The 25,399-nt window shown below is 57.8% G+C and overlaps 1 protein-coding gene across 18 annotated transcripts in view; it reads right to left on the minus strand.

The window, feature by feature from the left end:
• The window catches only part of DYSF (dysferlin), a 205,562-nt gene that overhangs the window by 97,654 nt on the left and 82,509 nt on the right, over nt 1-25,399 (minus strand). For all 18 annotated transcript variants that reach the window (XM_012646473.1, XM_012646484.1, XM_012646482.1 and 15 more), the window contains 13 exons: nt 25,165-25,280; nt 24,589-24,702; nt 23,148-23,325; nt 22,418-22,542; nt 20,370-20,476; nt 14,839-15,031; nt 12,677-12,832; nt 9,126-9,257; nt 8,869-9,035; nt 7,858-7,972; nt 7,448-7,553; nt 7,025-7,167; nt 5,073-5,246 (listed from right to left, as the gene is read on the minus strand). In XM_012646473.1, coding sequence (XP_012501927.1) covers nt 5,073-5,246; nt 7,025-7,167; nt 7,448-7,553; nt 7,858-7,972; nt 8,869-9,035; nt 9,126-9,257; nt 12,677-12,832; nt 14,839-15,031; nt 20,370-20,476; nt 22,418-22,542; nt 23,148-23,325; nt 24,589-24,702; nt 25,165-25,280 — 1,826 coding nt within the window. The remainder of the gene's footprint in view (nt 1-5,072; nt 5,247-7,024; nt 7,168-7,447; nt 7,554-7,857; nt 7,973-8,868; nt 9,036-9,125; nt 9,258-12,676; nt 12,833-14,838; nt 15,032-20,369; nt 20,477-22,417; nt 22,543-23,147; nt 23,326-24,588; nt 24,703-25,164; nt 25,281-25,399) is intronic.

Consider the following 25,399-nt stretch of genomic DNA (forward strand, 5'->3'; position numbering starts at 1 on the left):
TAACTGTAAATCTAAATAGACACACATGACTACTGCATGGGATAGTGCAGTTCTAGAGCCTCAGTCTCCCCAGCTGCAAAATGGGGCTAGTAATAGCATCCAGCCCTCTGGGGTCACTATGAGATGATGCGTGTAAAGCTCGGCTCTCAGCCAGGTTTCTGGCACGTGGTAAAAATAGATCTTAGTAATTCTATCCTCTTTGGGGTCCCGGATCCCCTGGAGAGTTGAATGAAAGCACGGACCTTACACCAGAATTGACTCATCACAGACACACAAGCACATACAGATCACACACACACACACACTCACAACTTTGCAACCAATTTCAAGTGCTCCCGCAGCTCCCGAGGCAGGTCAAGCGTGCCCTTAGAACATGAAAGTTCCTTCCAGCTCTAAAAATCTCCAAGGCTCTGAGCACATGTTGCCGACGTCTCTGTCCCTGCCCTCCCTGCCAGGCTCGGGCATCTCAGAGAACCCTTCCCAACACTCAGGGCCAAGTGCACAGGCAGGGCCTGGAAAAATCCTGGAGCGTGGAGGGCAGGCCCAGGGCAAGGGCGACGGGATGGATTCTGTGAGCTCATCGCAGCAGCCGTCACCAGAGTTCCCAGAGAGGCGGGTGGCGTCAGGAGGGGGTGACTGAGTGGGAGCCGGCGGTGGTGGCTGCGGCGGCAGCAAGGGGTGTGGGGCGGAGAGGGAGGCAGGATGGAACGCGCTATAATAGCGGCTTTGTGCTCCGCTTCCCAGCTCCCTGGGAACGCCAGGAAGATTATGAAACCCGGTGTCTTTGGAAATGCCAGGATATTAGCTGGAAAAAGAATAATACGAAAATAAAATAATGCTCGAGATGGAGACAGCAGACGATTAGCAGACGGAGCCAGGGCCTCCCGCTCCGCGGAGGGAGCCAGGCTTGGCCCCTGCAGAAGGTTTCAGGGAAAGGCTGCCCGTGCTAATGAGCAGACAGGGCCTGCCTTCCAAGGAGACGTCTTCCAGAGGGGAGCTGGCAAGCAAGGCCCAGCCCGCTGGTGGACGTGCGGGCTGGGGAAGTGTTGGTAGGAGGCAAAGGGGCGCCGCGGACCTGGTCCAAAACTGTCAGATTACCAGGAAGGCACCTGGCTACCACCCACCGTCTTTCCCCACCCATCAAGGTCTGCCTCCCAACATCCTCCTCCAAGAAACCTCCCCTCAATAGGCACTGTCGCTCCAGAATTACTCTTAGTTTACCTTCCAGCACTTCAAAGATGCAGATTCTACCGGGTTTATTTGCACTCCTGTGTGAACATCTCTCTTCCAAATCAGACAGGAGTTCCCCCGAACCAGGCCTCCAGCATCAGACCAGGGGATCATTAGAAGTAAAGATCACCTTCCTCCCACCAAGGAGCAGGGGGAACACGTCATCTCGCCCTGCTTCCCTCTCCAGGACCCTGGCCACACACCTCCTCCAGCCAGGCATGGACACACCCTGCCTCTCTCAGAAAAGCATCTGAGTGGGGGGCCAATGGGGCCCCCTCCCGCATCTGCATGATGCACTATCAACTGCACATCCTCCATATTCAGAGGTGGCCCCTGGCCCAGCAGCAGCGGCATCGCCCAGAGGCTTGTTAGGCCTGGAGACCCTCGGCCCCACCTGGACGCTGAATCAAGGGTCTATATTTTAACAAGATCCCCAGATGGCTCCTACGTGCATTACGTCTGAGAAGCATTTCTTACACACATCAACGTTAATCCTTACAATGACCCGGGATGGCGTTACTGTCACGAGTGAGGTGTCAGAGTCGCTAACGGCATGACTGTCCACAGCTAGTCAGTAGAAGAAGCCAAATTCGAACCACACCTGTGCCAGCAGCAGCCTCGCCCATCCCGCCATGCCTTCCCCACCAAACCCACGGGCAGCAGGGGCCAGTGTGCAGAGACCAACACTCAGCACGGAGGCTGGGTCCTGGCACCCAGGACACCCAACCGTCTGCCCCAGGGTGCAGGGCACACTTCAGCCCCAGTGCCTGGCTGGGCATCAGCACCTCCCTGGACAAGAACGGCCAGCCCCATGATGGGAGCCCAGACTGTCCTGGATCCTGGCAGGAAGCATGGAAAGGTGACCATGGAAAGGGAGTGTGTGTGTGAGTGTGAGTGTGCAAGAGACTCTGTGTGTGTGTGTGTGTGTGTGTGTGTGCAAGAGAGTGTCTGTGAGTGTGTGTTGGGCTGATGGGGGCTCAGCTCACTCAGATATGGAGTCATCCAGACAGTTATTGCCACATGGGCCCGTGGCCCTGTCCAAATGCGGGACACATCTACAGACTTTCCAAAACTCTGTGGTCCTCCAAGTCCAGGTTTGTAGGATCCAACCTCTGGAACCGCTGTCTCCCTCTGGCTCCCTCTGGCAGCCAAGCTCTCCCAGGACGCACAGGGTTTCCCTGTGTTTTTACAGCCAAGTCACATTTGAATTGCAGACACCTGTCCACAGCTGTTGACTTCACACTTGATTTCAGGGATCCCTCACGGCACGTTCTCCCGCATAAAGAACAGACCAGTTGGTTTCTCCGTTTCTGGGAAGTGCCCCCCAGACTCCCGGCACCAAGCCATAAAAGCTGGGCAATGGGGTCCCCAGCCCTGCTCACCTTCTTCCCCCAGGTCCTGGCCAGCCCAGAGCCCGTCCTTGCTTCATCCACGTGTCACCGGGCCCCTCTTCCCCCAGCCTCCCTACTCTGAGCTGCCTGGCAGGCGGCCGCCAGATCTGCTTGCCCACATAGCACGCACCGTGTGTGTCAGACGTGCCAGGGCCAACCGTGAACTCATCACAGCCCAGGCCCACCCCACCCCGCGGCCTGGCAATGGCAGTGGCCCCACCATCCACTCAGTCAAGCCTCTGAGGCCCCTTGGACCCTGCCCTCCCAAGCTCGGCCTCTCCACCTCCCCGACCCGGGTCCCACAGCCCCCACCCAGGTGATCACCTCATCCTGGACCTCCACCCAGGACTCCTGGTGGTCTCCTGGCAGGACACTCTCCCTCCCAACCATGCTCCATAGCTACTTGATCGATGGTCCTACAGCCAGCTCTGACCAGCAGTCCTCCTCTCAACAGCCCACACTGGCTCCCTCCTGCTCACTGAACAGAGTCCTCTGGTCGCCATCTGGAACTCTTTGCCTAGCACTGTTCAGGGATTTTTGTTCCCCTTTCCAGAAGCTCCTCTCCCCAACTGGGTGGCACTGTCAATCCCAGAGAAGGGGCATGGCCCAGGGTGGCCAATCAGAACACTCCCTCCCTCCCCAGGTGCAGGGGCTGGCTGGCGCACAGGACCCGGCAGAGCCGGCCGTCACGCACGAGACTTTTACTGGCATTATTGAGAAGACAGCACGCCGGGGTCTCCAGCTGGGAGGAAAGCAGAGTGTGGTGCCAGGTGGCTGTGCTATTTTATCTAGCAGGCTGGCCCTAAGGATGATGTCAGCCTTTCGTCACCAGCACCACCTTTGCTGCCACACAGAGTGAGCCAGCGCTAGACAAGGCTGAGACGGGAGTGAGTCCTGGGGACTCTGTGTGAACCGCGATTTCCTGCCAGGCCCAGCGCCCAATGCACCTCCTGGGCTCCTCCCAGCTATGTGAGCCCACAGCCTCCCCCTCCCCTCAGCACGTGTCAGTTCTGTCTGACAGACGCACACCCTGGCTACCTGGGGTGCCTGCCTGGCCTTCTCAGACCAGGCCCTGACTCTGGGGCCTGCCAAGGTCTTTACACCCCAATCCCTCAACTGGAGCCACATGACCACCAGCCACTTTCTGACCCAAAACAAAGGGAGTCGGGAACACCAGCCCTGCCCCTGGAGGGCCCCTGCTGCGGCTGCTCCCATCCCGCTCTGTCCTGGCCCCAGGACCAGTCAGCAGCCTGGGGAGCCCAGGGCTCTGTGTCTCCCCTCAGCCTCCCCCCAACTTGGCCCCAGAACAAGAGAGGTGATCCCTCTGAAGCCTATGACAGGCTTCTCTGATGTCATCTGTCCCCCAGAGGGTTTTCTCTCCTACACTGCCACCACTAGGCCTGGCCCACCATCAAGGCCTGAGACTGATAGAACTGAATGCCCCTGCCCAGACCCACTCCCTCTCGAGGCCCATGCTGGCTTCCACTCCCTTCCCTGTTCCCCTCCGTTCAGACCCTGAGCCTGCCCCACGGTACTCCCCCAGCCCTAGAAGCTGGGCTGTCCTCAGGACAAGTGCCCAGCCCTGACCCTGACCAAATACACGTACACACATAGCGGGCTGCACGTGGACATCCTCACCCTGCCAGCCAGTGCAGCTGGTGGGACCTGCCCCCCAGGGTCCCAGCCCAAATCCCCCACAGGAGGTGCACAGTCCGGGCTGGATTTCAGAGGGGGTGTCTCCTTCAGGGCCCCTCCCTTCCACCTCCAGAATCCCCAGACCAACAGAGCAGGTGACAGGCTGTATGCTACCCCTGAGTGTCCCCACTCAGGCAGACCAGGGGTGCCTGCTCATCTCTTCTGGGGATCCTGTCACCCAGACCCTGGATGACCTTGAGCCAACCCCAGTTCCACTGGCTACAGAAAGTATGCCCTGGGGCAGGACAGCCACCCTGGCTGGGGTTCAGTTTCGAAGGCACATCTCTCCCCAAAAATTGCTGGGGATGCCCAGGAGATGGCCTCTGCATGTCCAGCCAAGGACATCTGGGGTCACTCACCCTCTCTGGCTACCCCCAGGGGCTAGGCCAAAGCCTCCCTGCCCCTCCTCCTGCCTGCCAGCCTCTTCAAGAAGAGCCGGGGCCCTTGGCTCCAATCACAGGTCAGCCCATCAGACGGCCATGGCCATCTCCCACTCTGCTCCGGTCCTGACTACTCAAAGGAGCAGTGTGTCTCCCGGTGCCAAGAAAGGAGCTGCTTTATTGTAGGAGAACACCCAGATGGGTGCCCACCTTCCCCACATGCCCCCCCACAGGCACTGAAGCCAGGATGACCGGCCAATGTTCCATCCAAAAGCCCTAACCTGGGGGTCCTGCACCTCACACACGGCAGCCCGGAACAGCCCTCGGAAACCAAGACACACTCCACCCGACCCAGGACAAGCACAGCCCCACGTACCAGGGCCCCCTCGAGGGCAAACACAGCTGCAGGCCCCGTCTTCTCCAGCGGCTCCATCCGGCGGCGCCACCGGCGGCGGCGGAAGGCATCCGTCTTGCGGTACTCAAGGTGGAACTTCCAGCCAAAGAGAGAGGCATACTCCCAGCCCTCACCCTCCGCCTCCGCCTGCCTGTGCTGCAGGGAGAACGGACAGACTCAGAGGCCAGTTGGAGGGCTGGGGGAGTCCTGCACTGGGCTCCAGCTGTGCCTTCCTGCCCTCCACGATGACTTCCCACCAGCCCCGCACCAGCATCCCCCAGGTGGGAAAACCTGGGAGGGCCACCTGGAGGAAGGGGGCTTTGAGCAGCTTCTATAGCAACAAGAACTCTAGATGAGAAAGTCAGGAGGGAAAGGAGTCTCCATGGGCTGCGGGGAGAACAAGGCACCAGAAAGGGAAGGTCGACTGAAGCAGTGAGAAAACACTGGGCTTCTGGCTTGCTTGTTCGTTTGAATTATGGGTGGATGTCATGAATCCAAGGTTTTCTTGTCATTTCCTTTTTCTTCTTCACATCCTAGCTTATAAAAATGGAAGTGGTCTGCAGTTCAGAGGCAGAAGAAAGCTCCCGTTTCTCACCCTCAGACTACTTCTCCCCTGGAGGCAAGACCTAGTCAGTGGCGGAGGGGTCCCCTGCACTCTTTCCAAGGGAACCCTTCCCAGGCCTGGATGGAGCCCTGGAAGCCCCCTGTCAGATCCCAGGAGGGAGTGTTCTCAGACACCACCTCAGGACTGGGCCATGAGCACAGAGACAGAGGCCAGTCCCAGAGGCCAGCCGCGCCCCTCTCCAGGAAGGATGCCGTCTGGGGGTAGCAGGCAAGGCACGGGCACCTGGCCAGGCTCCACCTCTGTCCGCTGGGTGCCCCTCAGGGAAAGAGTTGAGCCTGTCTGGTCCATGGTAATAGGAACGCTGGCTGTCCAAAAGCCTTGCCCCTCCCCAGACCCAGTGACAGCCCTCTCTAGGTTCTCCGTGCCCAAAAAGAGAGGAAGGAGCCTGGGTCATGCCAAAGGCTACTCCTGGACTGGGGGAGGCCTGGTTCTTGAGCCAAAATTCAAATGTGTGCTTAGGAAGGAAGATCATAGACCGAGAGAGTCCAGCCGAGGCAGGCACTGAGGCTGTGCGGCACGTGGGCACCTGTGTGACTCTGGAGCAAGTGTGTGTGCTCGTGTGTGCTCGTCCACATGCACTATGGGCGTGTGGGTGTCCTGTGGTGTCTGTGCCCCACTGGGGCACGTGTGCTCCCACTGTGTGAATGCCTATGAGGCCCACCCTGACCCCTTGGCCAGCTGGCACGTTCTGTGCACCCATTCCCCGCTGCCATGAGTGTCGGAGGCTCCCAGCTCCCACAGACCCCCTGCTCCAGGGAATTCCATGGCTGAAGAGAGCCACCTCGCTGGGGAGGCAGGTATGTGCCCCAGCATATGCATCCCAGCAGCCCTCAGCCAATGACAGGCAGCTAAGAGGGTGTAAGCCCCAGCCGCTCGCCTCCAGGTGAGGACGATTCTGTGATGCTCAAGGCTCACCCCTCCCAGGCCTCAGCTCAGGCCAAAGCTGACCGCCTGAGGCCACGTCCTGCTCCTCACATTCCTGAGAGTACTGCCTCGACAACATGCAGCCAAGTCCACATCTTAGACTCTGCCTCTAGGAAACCCAGCCTAACACGCATTCCATGGATGCCTTTACCTTCCAGGCCTGTGTGAACTCTGCATGTAACCCCCTCGAGAGGTCATGGACACCTGGATGTGTTGTCTGTGAGCACCTGTGGGTGTGCTGGGTGTGATCTGTGAGCACCCCCTGTGCCTGTGCACATCATTCTCATGCACCCCTGCGGGTGTCTATGTGCACACAGGTCTGCACCTGTGCCCACTGGCCTCCCCCAACCAGGGGCTCACTCCCACCCACCACCTACTGGCTTACCCTCTTCAGCGCTTCCATCTGGCTGAGGTCCCTCCTGCGCAGGCGGACCCAGCGCCGTCGTCGGTGTGTGTAGTACATCTTCTCAGCAGGGACCCAATGCCTGGGCTTCCGGTCCGGGGGGATGGTGATGCTGTACTCCCAGCCTGGGGGAGGGGGCAGCCATCACTCATTGGCCAGCAATTCCCATCCCTCCTGGGACCATCTCTCAATTTGGGGCATGCTCATAGACTCTCGAGTGGCCACTGACTCTTGGTCCTAATCGTAGCTTAAAGCAGGGGGCGGCCTTCAGGAAGTCCTCCCAGGTGAAGTAGCCCAGTGAAGGCCAGTGCTCCAGGCCGAGGGGCCCTGCCATTCAGCTATCCCCACCAGCATGCCTCGAGAGCTCGCCCGGCTGGGGCCCACCAGGCTCCACAGGCTGCCCACCTTGCTCGTCGACGGCCCGATTGAGGTCTGTGGACCATTCTTCATCTTCCCACTTCCAGCCCAGTGGGCACTCAATGTCATCCTTGGGAAGAACCTTCTCCCCATTCTAAGGACAAAACAGGACAGGCAAGCATGACAGAAGACAGTGAACATTAGCAGAGAGGCAGAAAAGATGCAACTTGACAACATATATTCTCGAAGCCCCAGACCAAAGGGCAGAGCCCCTGGGGACCTGGGTGACTCAGAGTCAGTGTCCTGCCCTGCTGGACCCACATTGTCCCTGTGGAAACCAAAGAATGGAGACTCAGGAGGTGGGAGGTGGGGAGAAGATGTCCCAGCATTCTCTGAGCCACAGGCCCTTCCTCAGACCAAACGGCCAAGTCCTACCTGTCCCTGAGTGGCCCCCTTACCACGTCAGTGTAGTTGTCACTCATGTAGATCCACTGGCCTCCAGGAAGCCGGGTCTGGTTCTCAAACACCTCCTCTACAAAGCTCAGATGACCAGCATCAGTGTCATGGAGGAGGCTACAGGGAAGGGACAGTCAGAGCTCTGCTGAAGAGACCCCCACCCACCCACCACCTCCAGGAGAGCACCCAGGCCTTGGCCAACCTGCATGTGTCAGCCTCACCCCAGCCAATAAGAAAGATGGAGGGGAGCGGGAAGGAAGCTGCAGAAAGACCAGGCCAGACAGCGAAAAGGAGACTCAGGGACACATAGAGATCGTCACAGACAAAGGAATGCATCCCCCAAAATAAAGAAGAGAAAAGGAGACCCACTGAAGACACCAAAAGCCAGATGAGTAGTTGAAGCTCAATAGATAGCTGTACAACACAAAATGTTATCAAGGTGTACACTTAAAATTTGAGTACTTGACTGTATAATATGTTATACTTCAATTTTTTATTTTATAAGTATTTTTTTATACTTCAATTTTTTTAAAGTAAAACAAAACAAAACAAAAACACAGTTGAATGTCAACCAAACAGTAAAAGGGAGAAGAGAAAGCGGAAGACGGCAATGTGGAAGGAGAAGGGTGCTGCTGATCTGAGAGGGGCCGAGAGAGGGAGAACGGACCCCTCCAGGGAACGTGTGAGCAGCCTCAAGTGGAGAAGGGTGGAGGAGGTGAGGGGCGTGCCGAGGTGCCCTGGAGGAAGGGCCACCACCAACGGGATGCAAAGCCAAATGGAGGCTTACTAATGAGGGACTTTCTGATTGTTAGAGCCCTTCCAGGAAGGAATGCCGCCTGGTGAGCCCCAGTCCCCGGAGCGTTCGTTCGGGTGGAAGCTCCTATGCCAGCGCAGGAGCAGGCAGAGGGATTAATAAAGCCAAGGCCTTTCAGGGAAAGCGCTGGAGCTGCCGGGGCGGTCGCTGTGGGCAGCCTGGCCTGCCCCTCCCCAAGCCCTCCCTGCCCATGACTTACGTCTTCTCCGGACACACGAACCAATCTCCCGCCCAGGTCCAGCCTGTTGAGGGGCGGAAGCTGTCCTTGGGTAGCTTAATTTTGCCCGTGACATCAGAAAACTTGGGGTAAGTGAGGCCCGTCGTGCCCCAGTTCCCAACCAGGGCCAGCTTGGTCTGGTTTTCATACTGGAGGGAGAGGGAGACAGGAAAGTGAGCGGGCGGGGTGGGGGCCACAGCAGCTCTCGAGGGAGGCAGGGACAGCTGGCAGGCACTCACCGTTTCAGCAAAGACAGAGAGCTTCCCCTCAGCGAACTGGTTGAACTCCTTCTCATCCACAGAGAGGCCGAACCAGAGCTTGACCCGTATCTGCACTGGCATTCGGGACCCAGGCACCTTCTCCATCGGATACTGGGTACCAGAGAAGGACAGAAGCCCACAGGCCCCCTCAGGATCAGGATGTCCCAGCTAAGGGTTGGGGTGGGGGAGTGTCCTTCAGGCCTGGGTATACCAGCCTGACATCCCCATTAAGTGTGTGCCCTCTTGGAGGACTTACCAGAATTTCATGGAAGGGGAGTGTGAAATTAGGGAAGTTTCTCACCCCTGCCAAGATCCCTTCCCATCAAAGGAGAAAACTGCACCCTTCCCACCTAGCAGCTCTCTGCAGAGAGGGGCCATGTGGAGACCAGGATCCCTCGTTCTTCCCTTCTCCCACCATATCCTCATTTCCGTTGTCTTCTGGAACAGCACTGCCAATGGAACTTTCTGCCATGATGAAACTGGTTTATATCTGCACCATCCAATATGGTAGTCACTAGCCCATGCAGCTCCTGAGCACTTGCAATGTGGCCAGTGTGACTACAGAGCTGAATTTTTAGTTTTACTTAATTTTAATTAATGTGAATGTAAAGAGCCATATGTGGCTACCCTATTGGACAGTACAGTTCTAGAACTTGTCCCTAAAGGAGATACAGTGATACAGATGTGGAAGGGAAATAAATTAAAACCTCCCCATTCATTTTCAGCATTTTTTTTTTGGTTAGTATATCATCTAATATCCCTACCCTTTTAAGTGCTTATCAGCATGTTAACCGCTATTCACTGGTCTTTAGCAGCTTTTTATCCTGAAACTTTCACAAGCTCTGCCAAAATGGAATAACCACAATACCCCAACATAAAAAAATTACTCTCCAGAATTACTTCACCATTCGATTGAAACCAAAGGTCAGACATGGCCTAGGGAGCAGAGGTACCTCACTCTTAGAAGAACACATTGTCCCCTAGAGGAAGTAACACATTAAGTACCTGGGCCTAGTGTGTATGCGCAAGAAACATGTCCTCTGGGACAGAGAGCCAAGTGAGAGAAAGGAGTTTTGGAGGGTTCAGAAGAGGAAAGGGAGGCTGATGTAGGGGGGTCCCAAGCTGGTGGGGGAGGCCTGGATCCCTGGAGGGAGAGCTCGGGGCAGGTGGAGGCTTGGGGTGGGGGGCGGGGTGTTGCAGGACATGCCAGCGTGGAAACCACCTCACACCTCCCCACTGCAGACCCAGCCTCTTCTCTGGGTTCACCCTCGGTAGGCCTGGAGGGGGCCCCAATCTCACGTGTCACAGCCCTGGAAACGTCCCCACTCTCCCCCAGGTGGCTAGCTGCCTTTTCCCCTCCAAACCGCCAGCCCCAGGGAGATGGCAGGAATGCCTCACCCCCACTTCCCCCGTCCCCCCTCACTCTCCCCTGTCCTCCCCCAGACGGGGCCAGCCTGCCGGACCCAAAATAGCAACAGCAAATAAAGAAATGTCTAGTTTGGGGCTCCTCTCCCTCTCTGCTGGTGCTCATTTTTTCCAACTTTGGTTTAAGTTAAGAAACACCAATGTTTTCTTGGTCTCTGCTTGCTGCCAACATTTTTGTAGAGCTTGCTCAGGAGCTACTGGCGGGGCTCATAAACTCAGTGGGGAAGACTTCGAGAAATAATTCTATATCTTTTTTTTTTTTTTTTTGCTTGGAATCAGGGAAATTTTTCAGTTTGCATTTCCCTGTGGCTATATGGCCAAGAGGTCAGAACCTAGAGCTGATGCCATCCCAGCGAGTCCTCCAGGCAAGGCCGCCTCTGCAGCCCCATGGCCACTCTCACCAGACAGCCTTCCCCAGGCAGCCCACTCAGATGTGGCCGCTCCTTGACTTCCATTCCTTTCTGCACCACTAGGCGAGGAGCTGGCTCAGGAAGGACATTCTCAGAAGTTAGGATCTCACGGGGAACATGCCTCAGGTGGCATGTGAGCAGGAGGAAGGGGGCAGCCCACTGCCTAACAGACACACACACACACGCACACACACGATCCCCCTTCTGGGCAAAGCTGGCCTCTTCTCCGAAGTACCAATGACCCTATGTGCACGTATTTGCTCATCCCTGGCCTCAAGTAGGTCTCTAGTCATGGTATTTATGGAGCAATGGGGCTCCCCAAAAGGAAAAGGGAAAAGGAGGGGAGAGAAACTAATATCCACTGATCACCCAGTTCCAGCAAGACCTATTATCTATGTTACCTAATTCATCCTCAAAACCTCAGAAGTTGGCAGCCTTGCCCTCATTTCATGGGCAAGACAGAAGATAGTTCAGAGAGGTTAGGCAACATGTCCAAGGCCACACAGAGCTCTAGCCAGCCCTGGCAACCTGTCTGCATTCACTGTGCTGCTGAAGCCTGTCCCCTTTACCCATCCCAGGGAGTGACAAGAAAGACCAGCCAACGTATGAATGGGTCAACCAACGGTCACACAGAGGGCTCTACTCGGAGGGTTGGAGGCTAATGTTAGTCAACAATGACGTCGCAAAAGAGCTGAGGTGGGAGGAGAGATGTCGGGAAGGGGTAGGTGGAGAGCAAAGGGGCTGTGGGGATCTGGCCAGGCTGGGATGAAGGCCAGGCAGTTCAGGCCAGCGAGGCCTTGAATGGTAGCAGAGCCATATGGAGTGAACAGGAAGTGGTAAGTCGCTGGCTTCCCAGGGCCACTCCTCCCCTAGCAGAGACAGCCTCAGTGGCGACCCTTCAAAGAGGGACCGTTTCCTTGGGCCTGGGTAGCCATTGTGCAGGGAGGGATTTCCCCACATTGTGTTCTGATCACCAGGCCACAGTCCCCTGACCAAAGCAGCCTTGGCTGTGTACCAACATTAACCCAGAGAGGAAGACAGGTCATCCCTCCCAAGCACCTGCTCACTTCCCTGTCACCTCACCCCCAAGGCTAGTCAATCCCCCGGGAGTGGAAGGAGAGGGAGCAGAGACGGATGCTACAAAAAGAGAAAGGGAAGGAGAGGCAGGGACTAGGTAAGACTGGGGACAAGATTATGTGCTCCCAGCTTTCCAGTGGGTCCAAGTCTTGGCACACCTGCCCCAAGCCTCAGGTACCAGGTGCCTTCCCAGCAAAGAGAACCTGAGCCTCAGTGTGGCTGCAGGTGGAGTCCAGGGTACTCGGGCCGGGTGTGGAAGCCAGGTCTGTGCCAGGACTGTTAGAGGCTGGGGGCTGGGAGCTGACACCTCCCTACAAGGGACCTGCCTGGAAGGACAAGCCAGCCTCAGGGATCAGCCCTCCCAGACAGCCTGGGGCCACAGACTCCACCTTATTTATTCCCAGTGCGAACTTTCTAGATTAGGTGTGTGGGGTCTGGGGACTTTGTGGGGGACAGAGGAAAAGGAAAGTTGTTTTGCCCAAAGACCTCCTCCCCTTCCAAAACCATAGCCCAAGGACTCCGAGACAGGTCGAGAATGGGAGAAGGACGTAGAAGGGGTGGGATAAAGGCCTCGTGATGGGAAAATACGATCATGACTTGGGAAAAAAGAAAACTCACTTTCAGAAAGATCGTCTGCAGCTTCCCACAATTCTTGCCACAGTAGTTGGCACCCCGCCGAGAGAAGAGGACTTCGTGGGCAGGCACCCGCTGGTACGCCACACGCTTGTCTCCTTGCAGCATCCAGATGATGATGTCTGGCAGGCTGTTCTGGGGCTGGAGAGAGGGTGGCAGTCAGGGTGGGGACGGTGACACACCAGGCCCACACCCAGCAGCCGCACGGTGAGCTGACCTCTGACTCAGAGGCCACAAAGGCCTCTCCTCCCTCAGCTTCCATCCCACACACCACCCACCCTTGGCCTTCCCCTGGACCTCCCAGAGCTGACTGCTGTCTGTCTTGAGCAGCCGTGAACCCCAGAGGACAGAGCATGAGGCTGCCCCCAGCTCACAGGAAAAGCTGCCAAAAGTTACTGGGCTAAGTACACGTTTCTGGGAAGAGACATTCCTACCTGGAGCTCAGAGCTTACTATCCTAGGTCCTCTCTACTGGGTAGATGTTCCCAGCGGGCAAACATCGGAGGCAGATTTGGCCAGGGAGATGACATTACGCTTAGGATATCAGCCCCCTTCCACAGCCCTGAAGGCAGCAGCCCATCCACAGAAGGTACGCATGCCCCTTCCCAGAGCACACTCATTCCTCCTCCCTCCAACAGCAGGGGCCCTTGGGGCCTGAAGACACGGCGATTAGCCCAGAACAAAACTGCAAGGCCCCAAGCCACGCAGGGCCTCTAGCGGTGACAGCTGCTCCCAGCTGCCCGCTCTGGAGAGAAGGCTGGCTGGGTAAGGGTCCATCTGTGCCAAGGATGGCGAGCAAAGTGTGCTCGACGTGGGAGGGGTGTCTACGCAGGGCGACTGCTGAGCTGACCTCCCGGAGCACTTAGGATGTAAGCCCAGGTGCCGTTTCACTTAATCCCCACAGCGAGCCCGGGAGGCAGGACGGGCATCCCCACTGGACAGGTGAGGAAATTCAGGCTTAGAGAGTTAGGAACCAACCAAGGTTCTCCTGACTCCAAGTATGTGTTCCTAACCACTCTTCCAGGGGTTCTCAAAGTGTGGCCCCGGAGCAGCAGCAGCAGCTCCTGTGAACTTGTTAAAAATGCACATTCTCAGGCTCCACCCCAGACCTAAGAGCAAAGAGGTCAGGGGTCAGTCCGGGCCAAGATTACAGAGGGCAGCCTGTGACCAGCCTGAGGAACTGTACACGGCCACCGTGAGGGGCTGGTCCCCTGCTGAGCAACACAGTGTGTGCCAGGGAACTGGCCTGTGCCTCCAGGCCCCGTGCAGCGAGGCATCCAAGGCTGACTCCAGGGACTCACATCCCGTCCTGAGCAGCCTGTCCCGCCTCCTGTATCCCCTCCCTTTCACCAGCTTATCCCCCCCGCAGCCCCTCCCAGCCCTGCCCTTCTCCACACACTCCTGGGGAAACCCTTCCTCATCACCCCCACCTCCTCCCTGGGGTCCCGCAGGGCTGTGGTCAGAGTGAGCAGTAGTATGCCTGCCCACCACTTATGAGCAGACCTTTTTCCTCATTCTGGACAAATCCGTGGCCTGCCTGCTTGGTGGGGAACTGGGTGAATGCGTCTGGCCTCCCAGACCTTGGTGGGGAGGGTACACAGGTGGGGAAAATTGTTCCTAAAGACAGACTGGAGCCAGTTCTCTCTGATTAGACATGGCAAAGCTCAGAGTTAGTGCAAATGCAGCTTCCCCGGGCCTGGGGCTCAGAGGCACCCAGGAGAGCAGGAAACACAGGGCCCATGAGAGGCAGGTTGGAGGCCAGGTACAGACAGGCACTGGTTGGCAGGAAGAAGGAGTCGGGTCCCAGAGGAAGCAGGCTCCAGCACTGGACCTAGAGCCAGGCATCCCGGGTTCTGGTTTCAGCTCTGTCACTGACATACTTTGACAGGCAGAGGCAATTAATTGAGCACCTACTATGTGCCAGGCTCTGTGCTGGGCCCCATAACTCCCATTATCCTGTTGCATCCTCTCTCCTCCTCCTGCGAATGGGAACATTGAGCTCAGAGAGGTTAAGTCACCTGCCCAAGGTCACCCAACAATGGAGTCAGGGTTGGATCATGGTCCAGACAGTCCCCCTGTCCCTCCCAGTTCTGATGTTCCAGGCAGCCGGAGGGCAGAAGAAGAAAGGCACCTTGCAGGATTAACTACCTCCTCTGCCAGAGAACGAAGACGCAGGAGCCAGTCCTCAGCCTGCTCCAGGGCAGCAGGGAGCTCGCTGCGGCCAAGCTTCAAAGCCAGGGCAGCCTCAGTGATTTGGCTCAGGTGACGGGTACGCAGCCGGTACAGATACTGGTCCAGGTGGGTGGCAGAGGGTATCTCATGGACATCACCCAGGGGCTGGCTGTGAGGGACAGACAGATAGAATGTACCTGATGAGCAGGAGCCCAGGGCTCACTCAGGTCCAGGTGCATGCGACACATGCGCACACACACGTGTATACACGCATGGGCATGGCCCTCACAACAGGTCCCACACCTCAGCCTGTCTGCTGGGTGCCTTCTCCAGCTTGATCCACATTCAGTCATCTCCGTGTGGTGTGCCCGATCCTCACCTCCTCCAGGAAGCCCTCCCTAACCACATCAGCCCGAATGCCTCCCACTCTGAAGCCACCCAGCCCTTTATTCTAAGGCTGCCTGTTTGGAACTTATCCTCAACCACCAGTCTGGTGAGTTCTTTTGCACGTGTGTCCCGATCTCCCCAACTGACTGCAAGCTCTCAGAGAGGCCAGAGGATCCCTCCCCTGCCCCCTGGATCCTCCTGAAACAGAGGCCGGAGCACTAGGTTGCCCTCTGCTGAAACAAATCCATTCTGTGTTGCATGCACACATTCTTAAAGAAGAAAAATTTATGGACCCCTGACGAGCCACTGCAGACGCTGTGAGGAGGCCCGCAGCCAGTAATACAGATGTGTCCACCCAGGGCGGCCCCACAACACCCTTCCCAGAACCCTTTGCTTTGGAAAGCCTTTGGGGAGGAGGTGGGAGGGTACACGCAGTCCCAGAAACGCAGTCCTGTGCCCTGGGTGAGAGGGTAGGTTTAAACTAGTCCTGCTTGGAGGCAAAGGACTCTGAGCCCCCGTCCCACGGAGGCTCCCTAGAAGTCCCTCACCGCGCTCCTCACCATCGCCAGCCTCGGGTCAGTACGCACACAAGGTCGTGCAGGATGGGGCGGAGGCGCCCGTGCTCTCCCTCACCAAGCAGGACCCCCTAGACTGTCCCGGAGGTATTGAGGCTGCCCTGCCCCCGCCCCCTCCTGACTCCCAAACAGGACATCAGTCAAACCCGCTCCACCAGGTCTGCTCCCACCCTCGCACCCCCTTCCCCCGCCCCTCCCGGCAGCGTCTGACTCCGGGCTCCCGGCTGATTTATTTTTCTGCCAATTTCCCCGAGCTATGCAGAACCAATTACCGCCGGAGCGCAGCGGCACCGCCGCCGCCAGATACACCGCTCTGGCAGGCCCTCGGCGCACTACATTTTTCCTGTTATTTTTTTTAATTGAATTTTTAGGGTGGGGGGAGCAGTACGCAAACTCCATCTCAGGAAACTTAAGCCCCGGGGCCTGTCTCAGGTCACGTACTGCACACCCTGTAGTAATATAATATTTACTGCCCCGAGGGTGCCGCGGATGGGCGAGGGTGCCTCGCCCGGCCGCAAGACTGCGGTGGAGGGGCATCCTGCAGGCTCGCCGGGTGGGGGGGCCTGGGCCGGAGCCCTGGGCCGGGGCCTGCCTGGGAACCAGGCCTGAGTGGGCCTGAGGGCGGGGGCAGGCCGGTCTGGAGGGGGATAGTGAGAACCGCGCCAAGCAGGGTGATTTATGCGCCCAGCCCGGGTCGGGAGCCGGGAGCTGCAATGCAGACCACCAAAGGGAGATTTTCATGGAGGCCACAGCCCAGCCAAGACTCCCCAGGAAACGGTTAGGACCTTGAGTGCCACTAACAAGCTGTCTCGGTGCTGTCTCAGCCCTCTCCTGCCCCAGGAAAGCCCAAGGCAGGAGGTACAGAGAGAAGGGGAGCCGGGGAAGAGGAGGCTGGAAGGCGCTGCACCCCAGCCCCACACGAGGGTGGAGGCCCTGCCAACCCCACTGACCTGGACACGGCAGGTAGCCCAGGGCAGGTAGGCCCGGGGCAGGGCTCGGTGCAGGCTGAGAGCAGAGCGGGCTGCTCACAAAGTCACTGCCTGCCCCCCAGACCAAGTGGGTGTCTGTATCAGGGAAGGCCACTGGGAGGGGGCACTGTCCAGCCTGAAAGATGAACTGGCCTCGGGTCATTCATTTCACTCCTGGTGAGCAACAGCTCCTCTGGGGCTGGGCTGGGGCTGGGTCCAGAGACGAGACCCAGCCCTGGTCTTGGGGAGCCCCCGAGCAGAGAGGCAAACAGAGCCCCACACGAGCAGCCTCAGAGTCAGGAGTCCTTCCTGGAAGAAGTGGCCCTGAGCTGCACCTAACAGGGCCAGCAGGAGCTAGGAGGGCCAAAAAGAACGGGAAGGGCATTGTGGCTGATGGAGCAGCAAGTGCACAAGAGTGAAGGCCTAGAGGCAAGGGGGAGCCTGTGGGGGCGCTGAGGGCCAGACAAGCAGGTGCAGAGGCTCAGAAGGGCTGGGGCTCCATGAACCAAGTGGTGGGGACAGAGGGGCCTGTCCATGAAGACGAGAGCTGGGAGTTTTTCTGAATGCAGTGGGAGCCACTACAGGGCTGACATGGAGGCAGGCATGGCACAGTTTTAGGAAGGCCATGGGGATGCTCAGTGAGAGGCTGGAGAGGGAGAAAGGAAGGAAGAAGGACATGGGAGAGGCAGGGCCGCCAGGGCTTGGGAGGGGAAAAGCGAGGGAGGCGAGTGGGAGCTGGCTCGGGTTTCCAGCATGGGCTCTGAGGATGGCGGATCCCGGAGAAGACACAATGGGGAAAGGTGATGAAACCTGTCTGTGGCACGTGTGGCCCCAGACACAGCACAGATGTGCTGGCAGGACATCCACATGGAGATGTCCTGCAGCAGTTGGGCCCATGGTCTAGAGATCAGAGGAGAGGGCTGGGCTGGAAGAACAGAGTGGACATGGGTGCAGAGGCGGCTCCCAGGCGGCTGAGCCAGGAGAAGGGCCTGAGATGGAAGGAGGGACACTGATGCTGGGGATGTGGGTGGGGCTGGCTGGAGGAATGGTGAGCAGCTGTGGTCAGCTCGGTAAGCTGGCTCGGGGACCTGGTGCCTGGCTGCTCTTCCTGTGAGCGGCGACGGTGCTCAGCATCAGAACAGGGGGTGGAGGAAGCCCTCTTGCTGAGGCGCCAGGGCTGCTTGGTGTCCTCAGGTGGTGCCTGAAAGAATTGGTCCTGGTTCCTGGAATTCCTACCCTGGAGAGCCATTTGAGCTTTGCCAAGAGGATGGGAACCCTTGGGAGGGGTCCCAAGCTCCTGACTTGGGACCAGTGCCCCCCCAGGAGGCCCAGGTGTGACTCAAAGGGGCCAGGGTTTGGAAGAAGTACTTTGAGGCAAATCCTCCAACAGCAGAGGTCTGAGGGCAGCCCAGGACTCAGGTCCCACCCGTCTCAGATGTCCCAGGCACCTCAGACCTGCCGAGGTCCACGCAGCATGAGAGTCCTGAGCAGTGAACCCCAGCCTGTCCATCACACCCGAGGCTGTGCTAACAGGCACTGTGAGCCACCATGCAGGTGGGGCCTGGGCATGGGGCTGCCCTGATGAGCTCACCCCACACAGCAGCCCCCCAGACTGACTGTGCCCCCGGTGCCCCCCGACCCACTGTGTCCTCCCACCTCCATCCCACAGATGCCCTGCCACTCAGCATGGCCACCCTTCTGCTGACACCCTCAGAGAGCAACCCCGATGCCCACCTAGCTGCCTGGCCAGAACCAGGGGATCATTCCGAAACTTCCTTGGGACCTGCATCCAACCCACCATCAAGTTCTGTCCACTATGGAGCAGAACAGCAAGGGGGTTCTACCACTTACTAGGTGTGTGAATCTGAACAAGTTAATCAACAACTCTGTGCCTCAGTTTCCTCATCTGTGAAATGGGAGCCATTCTACTTTCTATGTCATAAGATTTTATGGTTAATACATGTAAAATTTTAGAAGAGTGCCTGGCACAAAAGATCGTTGTCATCATAATACCTCCTGAATTGTCCATTGGACCTCTAATTCCCTCAGGTCCCACCCCTCCCTGTGTCACTGCCTTAGTTACACCTTTGTCACAACTCTCCTGAGTGGCCATATGTCCAGTCTCCACTCACCTAGGCCCAGCACTGGCCTGTCACCAGCATCAGTCTGTCCCTCACATTGTAGCCAGAGTGAGCATCCCAACCTCGGAAGCCACCGTGCCCCGTGGCCTTGCCCCAGGGCTGAGCTCCCCTCAGCAGAGCCCCACAGGCCTGCCTCAGTTGGGCACCAGCTTCTCCCTGCCACCCCGCCTCCTGGGGCCGAAGGCATTTCAGGCTTCTGTGCCTTGGCCTGGGCAGTCCCCTCTCCAAGGGCCCCTACTCCTCATTCAAAACTTGCGTCAGGCATCCTCTCCTCCAGGAAGCTTCCCTGGGTTAGATTTGCCTGCTCTGAGCTCCTAAAGCCCATGCCTCTAACTCCTCAATGCACTTTACTTCATTTGCTCATTTTTGCATCTGCCAAGCCCTAGAGGGCTGAAGTCGTCTCCTTGTCAGTATGCTCTGGGCGCCAGGCACTGAGCCAGCCAGGCTTCAGAAAGGATTGCAGAATGGGGAAGGGAGATTTATTTGGGGTAACATTTTGATAAAGATGCACTTCCTAAGTGGGTGCCAAGGACCGGAAGGGCACCAGTTTGTCAGCATGAAGGCATTTCTCAGATGCGTTCATTAGGGCTCCACAGCCAGGATGAGGGTGGGGTGAGGACATGTAGAGGGAGCATAGAATACATTTGCATATATTCACACATTTGCATATATTAACCAAATAGAGAGTAGAACGGCAACTATTTGTTATTAAGTCCATTTAACAGCTGAGAAAACCGAGGTCCAAAGAAGTAAAGCTGCCCAAAGTCACAAAGCCAGTTAAAAGGACTAGTACCTAAGTCTCCTAACATTTCTTCTTCTTTACAATAATTATAGCTACTGTTTATTAAAAGCTTCCTAAGGGCCAGGCACTTTGTTTATTAGATATTGTAGTTATTCTTCAAGCCAGGTTGAAGTTGAGGAGACCAAGAGTCCAAGCCCGTGGGTGGCTCCCCAGAGTCCCCCAACAGAGGAGTTGGTGAGATGTGCCCCTCTGCTGGGCCTCCACCCAGTCCTCCAACACCCCCAGACCCCCTTTTCCTGAAGTTGACAATCAGCGTATCAATAGCAGGCTAAACACTAATGTGGTCCCCGACATGGCCTTGGGGGTAGGAGGGGCGCCGGCACACCCCCCCCCCAGCTTCTCCTGGAGATTCCATCAGGAAAATAAGAGGGCGGGGGTCAGAGACACAATGCTCCCCATTCAGGTGAGCACGGCCCACAGCTGCCGCTGCTGCAGGGAGATTTATGACCTGCTCTCAATGTCACCTTTTCAACTCCCGCGCTGGCTCCACCACCTTTGGACTCAGCACAGGCTGGACTGCTGGCCAAGCGTGGCTGGGGAGACGTGCCGTTGCTCACCGCCACACACGAACACTCCCCAGGAAACAGCCGCGTTGAGCCAGGAGAGGAGGGCACCGGGGCGCCAGGCCCCCTACCTGCAGTCTGCAATGAGCTCATCCATCAGCTGAGCCACCAGGGAGTCCACGTCCTCCGTGGGGCACTGTGCCTTCAGGGCCAGGTGGACCTGCTCCAGGCCAGCTTCCTGTGGAACAGGTAGGCAAGGGTCAGGCGTCACCAGGGGGTGAAGGTGCACGCAGGCTCACCCCAGGGCCCGTCACTGCAGCGCAGGCCCTCAGCCAGCAAGGAGAGAGCGCCACAGCTAAGAAGGCAGAGCCCACACCCAGCAAGCCAGGGTCTGTCCTGGCTCAAGAACCTTCCAAACACAGCCCAGTTCCCACGCCTGGAGCTCCGCCCTCACTCATGGTCACGAGGAGCTCAGGTGCTATCTACGGACTGCAACAGACCTGGACTGCTCCCTACTCCTCGCCTGACACCTTCAAGCCGGATCTGGCTTCCCATAGTAAGTGGCCTTCTCTGAGCCTGCTCTGGTTTCCTGCCTGGAAACCTCTCTCCTTTCCAGATTTTACTGCGCAACTAAGCTCAGAGCAAGTCTGCCCTCCTCCAGGAGCAGGCCAGTCACCTCTAATCACAGGGAGCACTTTCTCCCAACTTCCATGGCCTGGTCGCCCCCTGGGCTGCATCTGGTCTCACTGAGCTCTTTTCCTCCCTTCTCCATGGGCCTCAGCCTTGAGCTGGGAGGACCGTCCCTTGGTCCCAATGCACTCCTCCCCACCCGTCTGCCTTCCTGAGCATGTGACTCGTGCTCTGCACTTGGACTACCAATCTAGGGACACAGTCCCTGCTCTCCTGGAGTCTGGAGTCTTGCTGTGAGACAGTGATTGGTTTAGAAGACAGACTTTGGACCTGTGCAGCGTCAGCTCCACATTCTCCCCATCTCACTGTTTGCTGGTGTCCTCCCTTCCCTAGAGCTGCCAGTCTCAGGGGAGGCACAGGCCACCATACCCCCCACTGGCCCAGACCCCAATCCTCCCCCTCCCCTCGACCCACTGCTCCCCACGTGCTCCATCGGTGTGGCCCGCACCTGCCTCCTCCATGCTCCCAGCCACGCTCCTCGTGGGCGGGCGAGTCTCGCCCATCCGTGCTACAGAAATGCCGCAGCCCCACCAGGACTGTCGGCTTCCCACCTGGCCATCTCACCTCCCTTAGCCTTGACAACTCGGCCCACTCGCAATTCTCCTCCACTCTGGCTGAGCACCAGGCCCGCAGCTCCCCGCATGAGCACGAAACTCCCCGGAAAGGCCCCTCGTCATCTCCGACAGAACTCACGGCCTGACCTTGTGTACTCTGCTCTTCTCCCCAACTTCCGAATTCCCCTTCCTCCGCCCTAAATCCAATGGGCCACCAAAGCCTTGTAGCTCAAGTCCTGCAATTACCCCCCCAAAGTCATCTCCTTCCCACGGCTTCGTCTCCCTGCCCGGGACCCCTGCAATGGCAGCCTGGCTGGGCTCCCACCTCCATCTCCCCACACGGGACGCAGCCCCCTGGCTGCCCTGTGATGCCCTCCCGATGCTCTGTGGCTTCCTCCCTCCTCTGAGCCACTTCTCCCTCGACCCTGGAGTGTCACCTGTATCTGGGTTTGGAAAGCCACGCATGAGAGGCGCGGCTGGGGCCTGCTCTCCTTTGCTAAACCCACTCTCTGGAGGCAGCACAGCTCCACGTTCCCTTCAAGCTTCTAGCTAGAAGTTTCTATCTAGCATAAGCCCTTGATGTGGTAAGAGTAAGAAGGCATCTGCTGAATGAGTGAGAGAGAGAGAGAGAGTGCAAGGCTGCGTCCTGCTGCTCACAGCGGGGTTGCTCTCTGCTCCCGTTCTCCATGTTGCCTCCTGCATCAGACTGGGCTTCCCCGGCATTGTGCTCCTCCCCTCCCCTCTCTTCCCAGTCTGCAGGACAGGTCCGCAAGCCTGGCATCGTCAGGACACAAAGGACACCAGCCCATGAAGGGGGGACAGGGAACAGTCACGTATCAGTGTGTGCACCGTGGGGGGGTCTGAACACGCCCACGTGGCAGGGGTAGGGGTGCGTGCACAGGGCGTCTGCAGCTTTGGGGCAGGTTTCCACTTACCAGCTGGTCAGCGATCCTGAGCAGCTGGTTCTGAGTCTCGATTCTATGGCTGATGTCCTCCCAGTAGGACGACAACACCACCACAGGCTTCACGTTACCCCAGGGCAGGTAGTAATAGTGGCACCCTGGAAGGGAGAGGAGGTCCTGAGCATGTGCCAGGAGCAGAGGGGTGGGTGGGATGGGCGCTGTGGAGGTCAGGCCTCTGGGCACTCCAGGGCTAGGACTGGCACCGCTGGGAGGGGCCCGTGGGTGGGATGGAAACAGGCACCCACCCACCCTCCCCATCCAAGAACTCCCTTGGATACAGGCAGTATGGCCGGATTCCCCAGGTATGACCCTGATTCCCCAAACAAGGTGCCCTAGCTCCCTTTGTGTATGGAATACACAGCTGCCACTCTCATTAGGGCTCCTTAGCACATGGAAACAGAGGGGTTATTAGAACGACTCTGGGAAATCCAAGCCCACACTTCCCCAAATCTCTGAACCAGGCTTGGCGGACTCCGCGTACTGATTGAGATGGATCAGGGTCCGTGCCGGTCACTGTCAGTTTCAGGAGCCCAATCTGTGGGCTCAGATCTCGCCTGAGGACAGCAGGGGTACCCCAAGCAGGTTTTCCAGGGCCGAGTCCCTGGAGCTGGCCTCCGACAGCCTTCCACGGGAAGCAGGCTTTAGGGTTCAGCCCCTGCTCTGCGGTCCGGGTCCCTTGCAGGAACTTGGCCTCTGCTCTCACCATCAAAGACCGCCCGGCTGTACTGGGTGGTGGAGGCCAGTGGCAGGCAGGTCGTGTCAAACTTGTTCCCGTAGTTCCCGATGCTGACCTCGAACTGGATGGCGTCGTCCACATCCTGCAGCATGGAGGCCGAGTAGAAGGCAGCGAAGAGGGAGTACTTGCGCCTCCGCAGGAACTTCTGAGGGCAGAGAGGGGCCAGAGGGTCACAGGAGGAGCCAAGAAAGACACTGGGGTGGGGAGGCACATGTCTGGCAGGCCTGGCCATAACTGGCACCCAGTAACTCCCGGCTGCACTGATGTGTGGCGAATAGTCCGACAAAGAAACAGCATCCAGATTTGGTTACTAACCAAACACACTTACTCCAGGACTTTGAGTGTTTGGCCATGTTTCCCTAATAAGATCTCCTCTTCCTCCAAACCGGCAGCCATGGCACCATCCCATCAGCACAGCACGGTCTCCCCGGTGCCCCTTGGGGCAACCCAGGCCTTATATGCCAGTCAGAGGGGCTGAAAGCCCCAAACCACCACGCCCCTGTCCAGAGCTCCCAGCCCACACCACCAGCCAGCTCCGCAGCACACACAGGCTGCCTCTGCCACGTGCCTCGGATGAACGGACCTCACTGCCCCCCTGGGCACTGGGCACAGGGCTGAGGACAGGGTAGGCATTCAATCCCATTTCTTGGTTAGAACCACGATGATTTTATAACTCCTTTCATGGAAGGCACAGAGAAGAAGGGTCAGACCATTGGGTTTTAGGTAGAAAGTAAATAGTGGTAACAGCTAACACATTACATGCTTTCTGCATATGTGAATTAATTCACTTAGTTCTCACAACAATCTTATGGGGTAAGTATAACTATTACCCCCGTTTTTCAGGTGAGGAAACTGATGCAACTGCTGAGTGGTAGAGCCAGGATTCCAGCCAGAGCCATCTGACCACGGTATCTAAAAGCTCAAACATCCGTGCGGGCTCCACACAGCTGCCTTCTGGACACAAGGCCCCGCTCCACCATTCTCTGTTCCGATATATCTAAGCCTCAGTCTCTTCACCTGTACAGTGGAGGTGGTGACAGCAGCCACCACCTTGGGTACTGGGAGGATTCAGTGACATCAGGAGCATGGTAACTGCTTAATTGACTTCATAGCTAGCTATTCTTACATTAGTATTATAAAATAACGTCTCATTTTGCATCAAGCTCTAGACTTTTCAAATACTTCCATTTATCTTATTTGAGCCCCTGAACACTCCTCCAGGGAGGAAGGGGAGGTGTTGGATTATTCCCACTTCACAGCTGAGATGCTGAGGCCCAGAGAGGTAAAGGCACAATAAGTGTGGGGCAGAGCTCCATCCACAGTGACACCTCGAAGCCAGTCTCTGCTTGGCCACCCCTCCCAGCCCCCAGACAAGGACCCATCTCCCGCCCTGAGCAGCACACCTCACCTCCACCCGGAGGATGTCGTCAGCAGGGAGGTCCTCCACCTTCTGCTCAGTGTGCTCCACCAGCTTGGTCTCCAGGGAGAGCAGGAGCCGGCCTCGGTAGGCCACGCCTTCCCCCTGCGAGTGAGGGAGGTTGGGTCACCAGGAGCAGGGGGACCGGAGGGGAGGAAGGGGAGAAAAGGAGCACAATCTGGCCCCAAGGTAGCTCATCTTCCAGGAACCCAACAGGTCCCTAAGCCAACGCATCCCTCTACAGGTAAGGAAAACACTCAGAGAGACATGCCAAACCCCCAGCCAGCCTGAGGGGAGGTAAGACCTGAGAGAGATGGGGCCTGGGCGCCTCAGGGACCAGGAAAATGAAAGGATCAGACTGGCCGTGAGGCAGAGTCAAGGGACAAGAGGGTTCTCTGAGGGGGTGGCTGCCTAGCCCTGGGCCCGCTCAGGCCTCATCAGGCCCTCAGAGTCCAGGCCAGGCCCAGACGCTGCTCAGGCCAGGCTGGAGGACCCCACATGCAGGCCTGGCACCTGAGCAGTCGGGGGTCTGACACCCCACCCTGGCCAGGGCTCCGGCTGGCTCACCTTGCCCGTGTTGAGCTCTGCGTAGGGGTCCGGGAAGCCAGTGAACTCCCTGGGGCTGCCATAGAGGTTGACGTAGCAGGGCCCAAAAGTGGGGAGGAAGCCCAGATGGTCGTCCACTGGGAGACACAAGTGGGGATCAGAGATGCTGGCCCAGTGGGGCGTTCCAGTGCTCAACCCAGCCACCTTCAGACTTGAGCCCATCCCTGACCTCAGATCCCCCCACATGCACCGGACA

Source organism: Propithecus coquereli, unplaced genomic scaffold (genome assembly GCF_000956105.1).
Source record: "Propithecus coquereli isolate 6110/MARCELLA unplaced genomic scaffold, Pcoq_1.0 Scaffold243, whole genome shotgun sequence".
In the NCBI taxonomy this organism is placed as follows: Eukaryota; Metazoa; Chordata; class Mammalia; order Primates; family Indriidae; genus Propithecus; species Propithecus coquereli.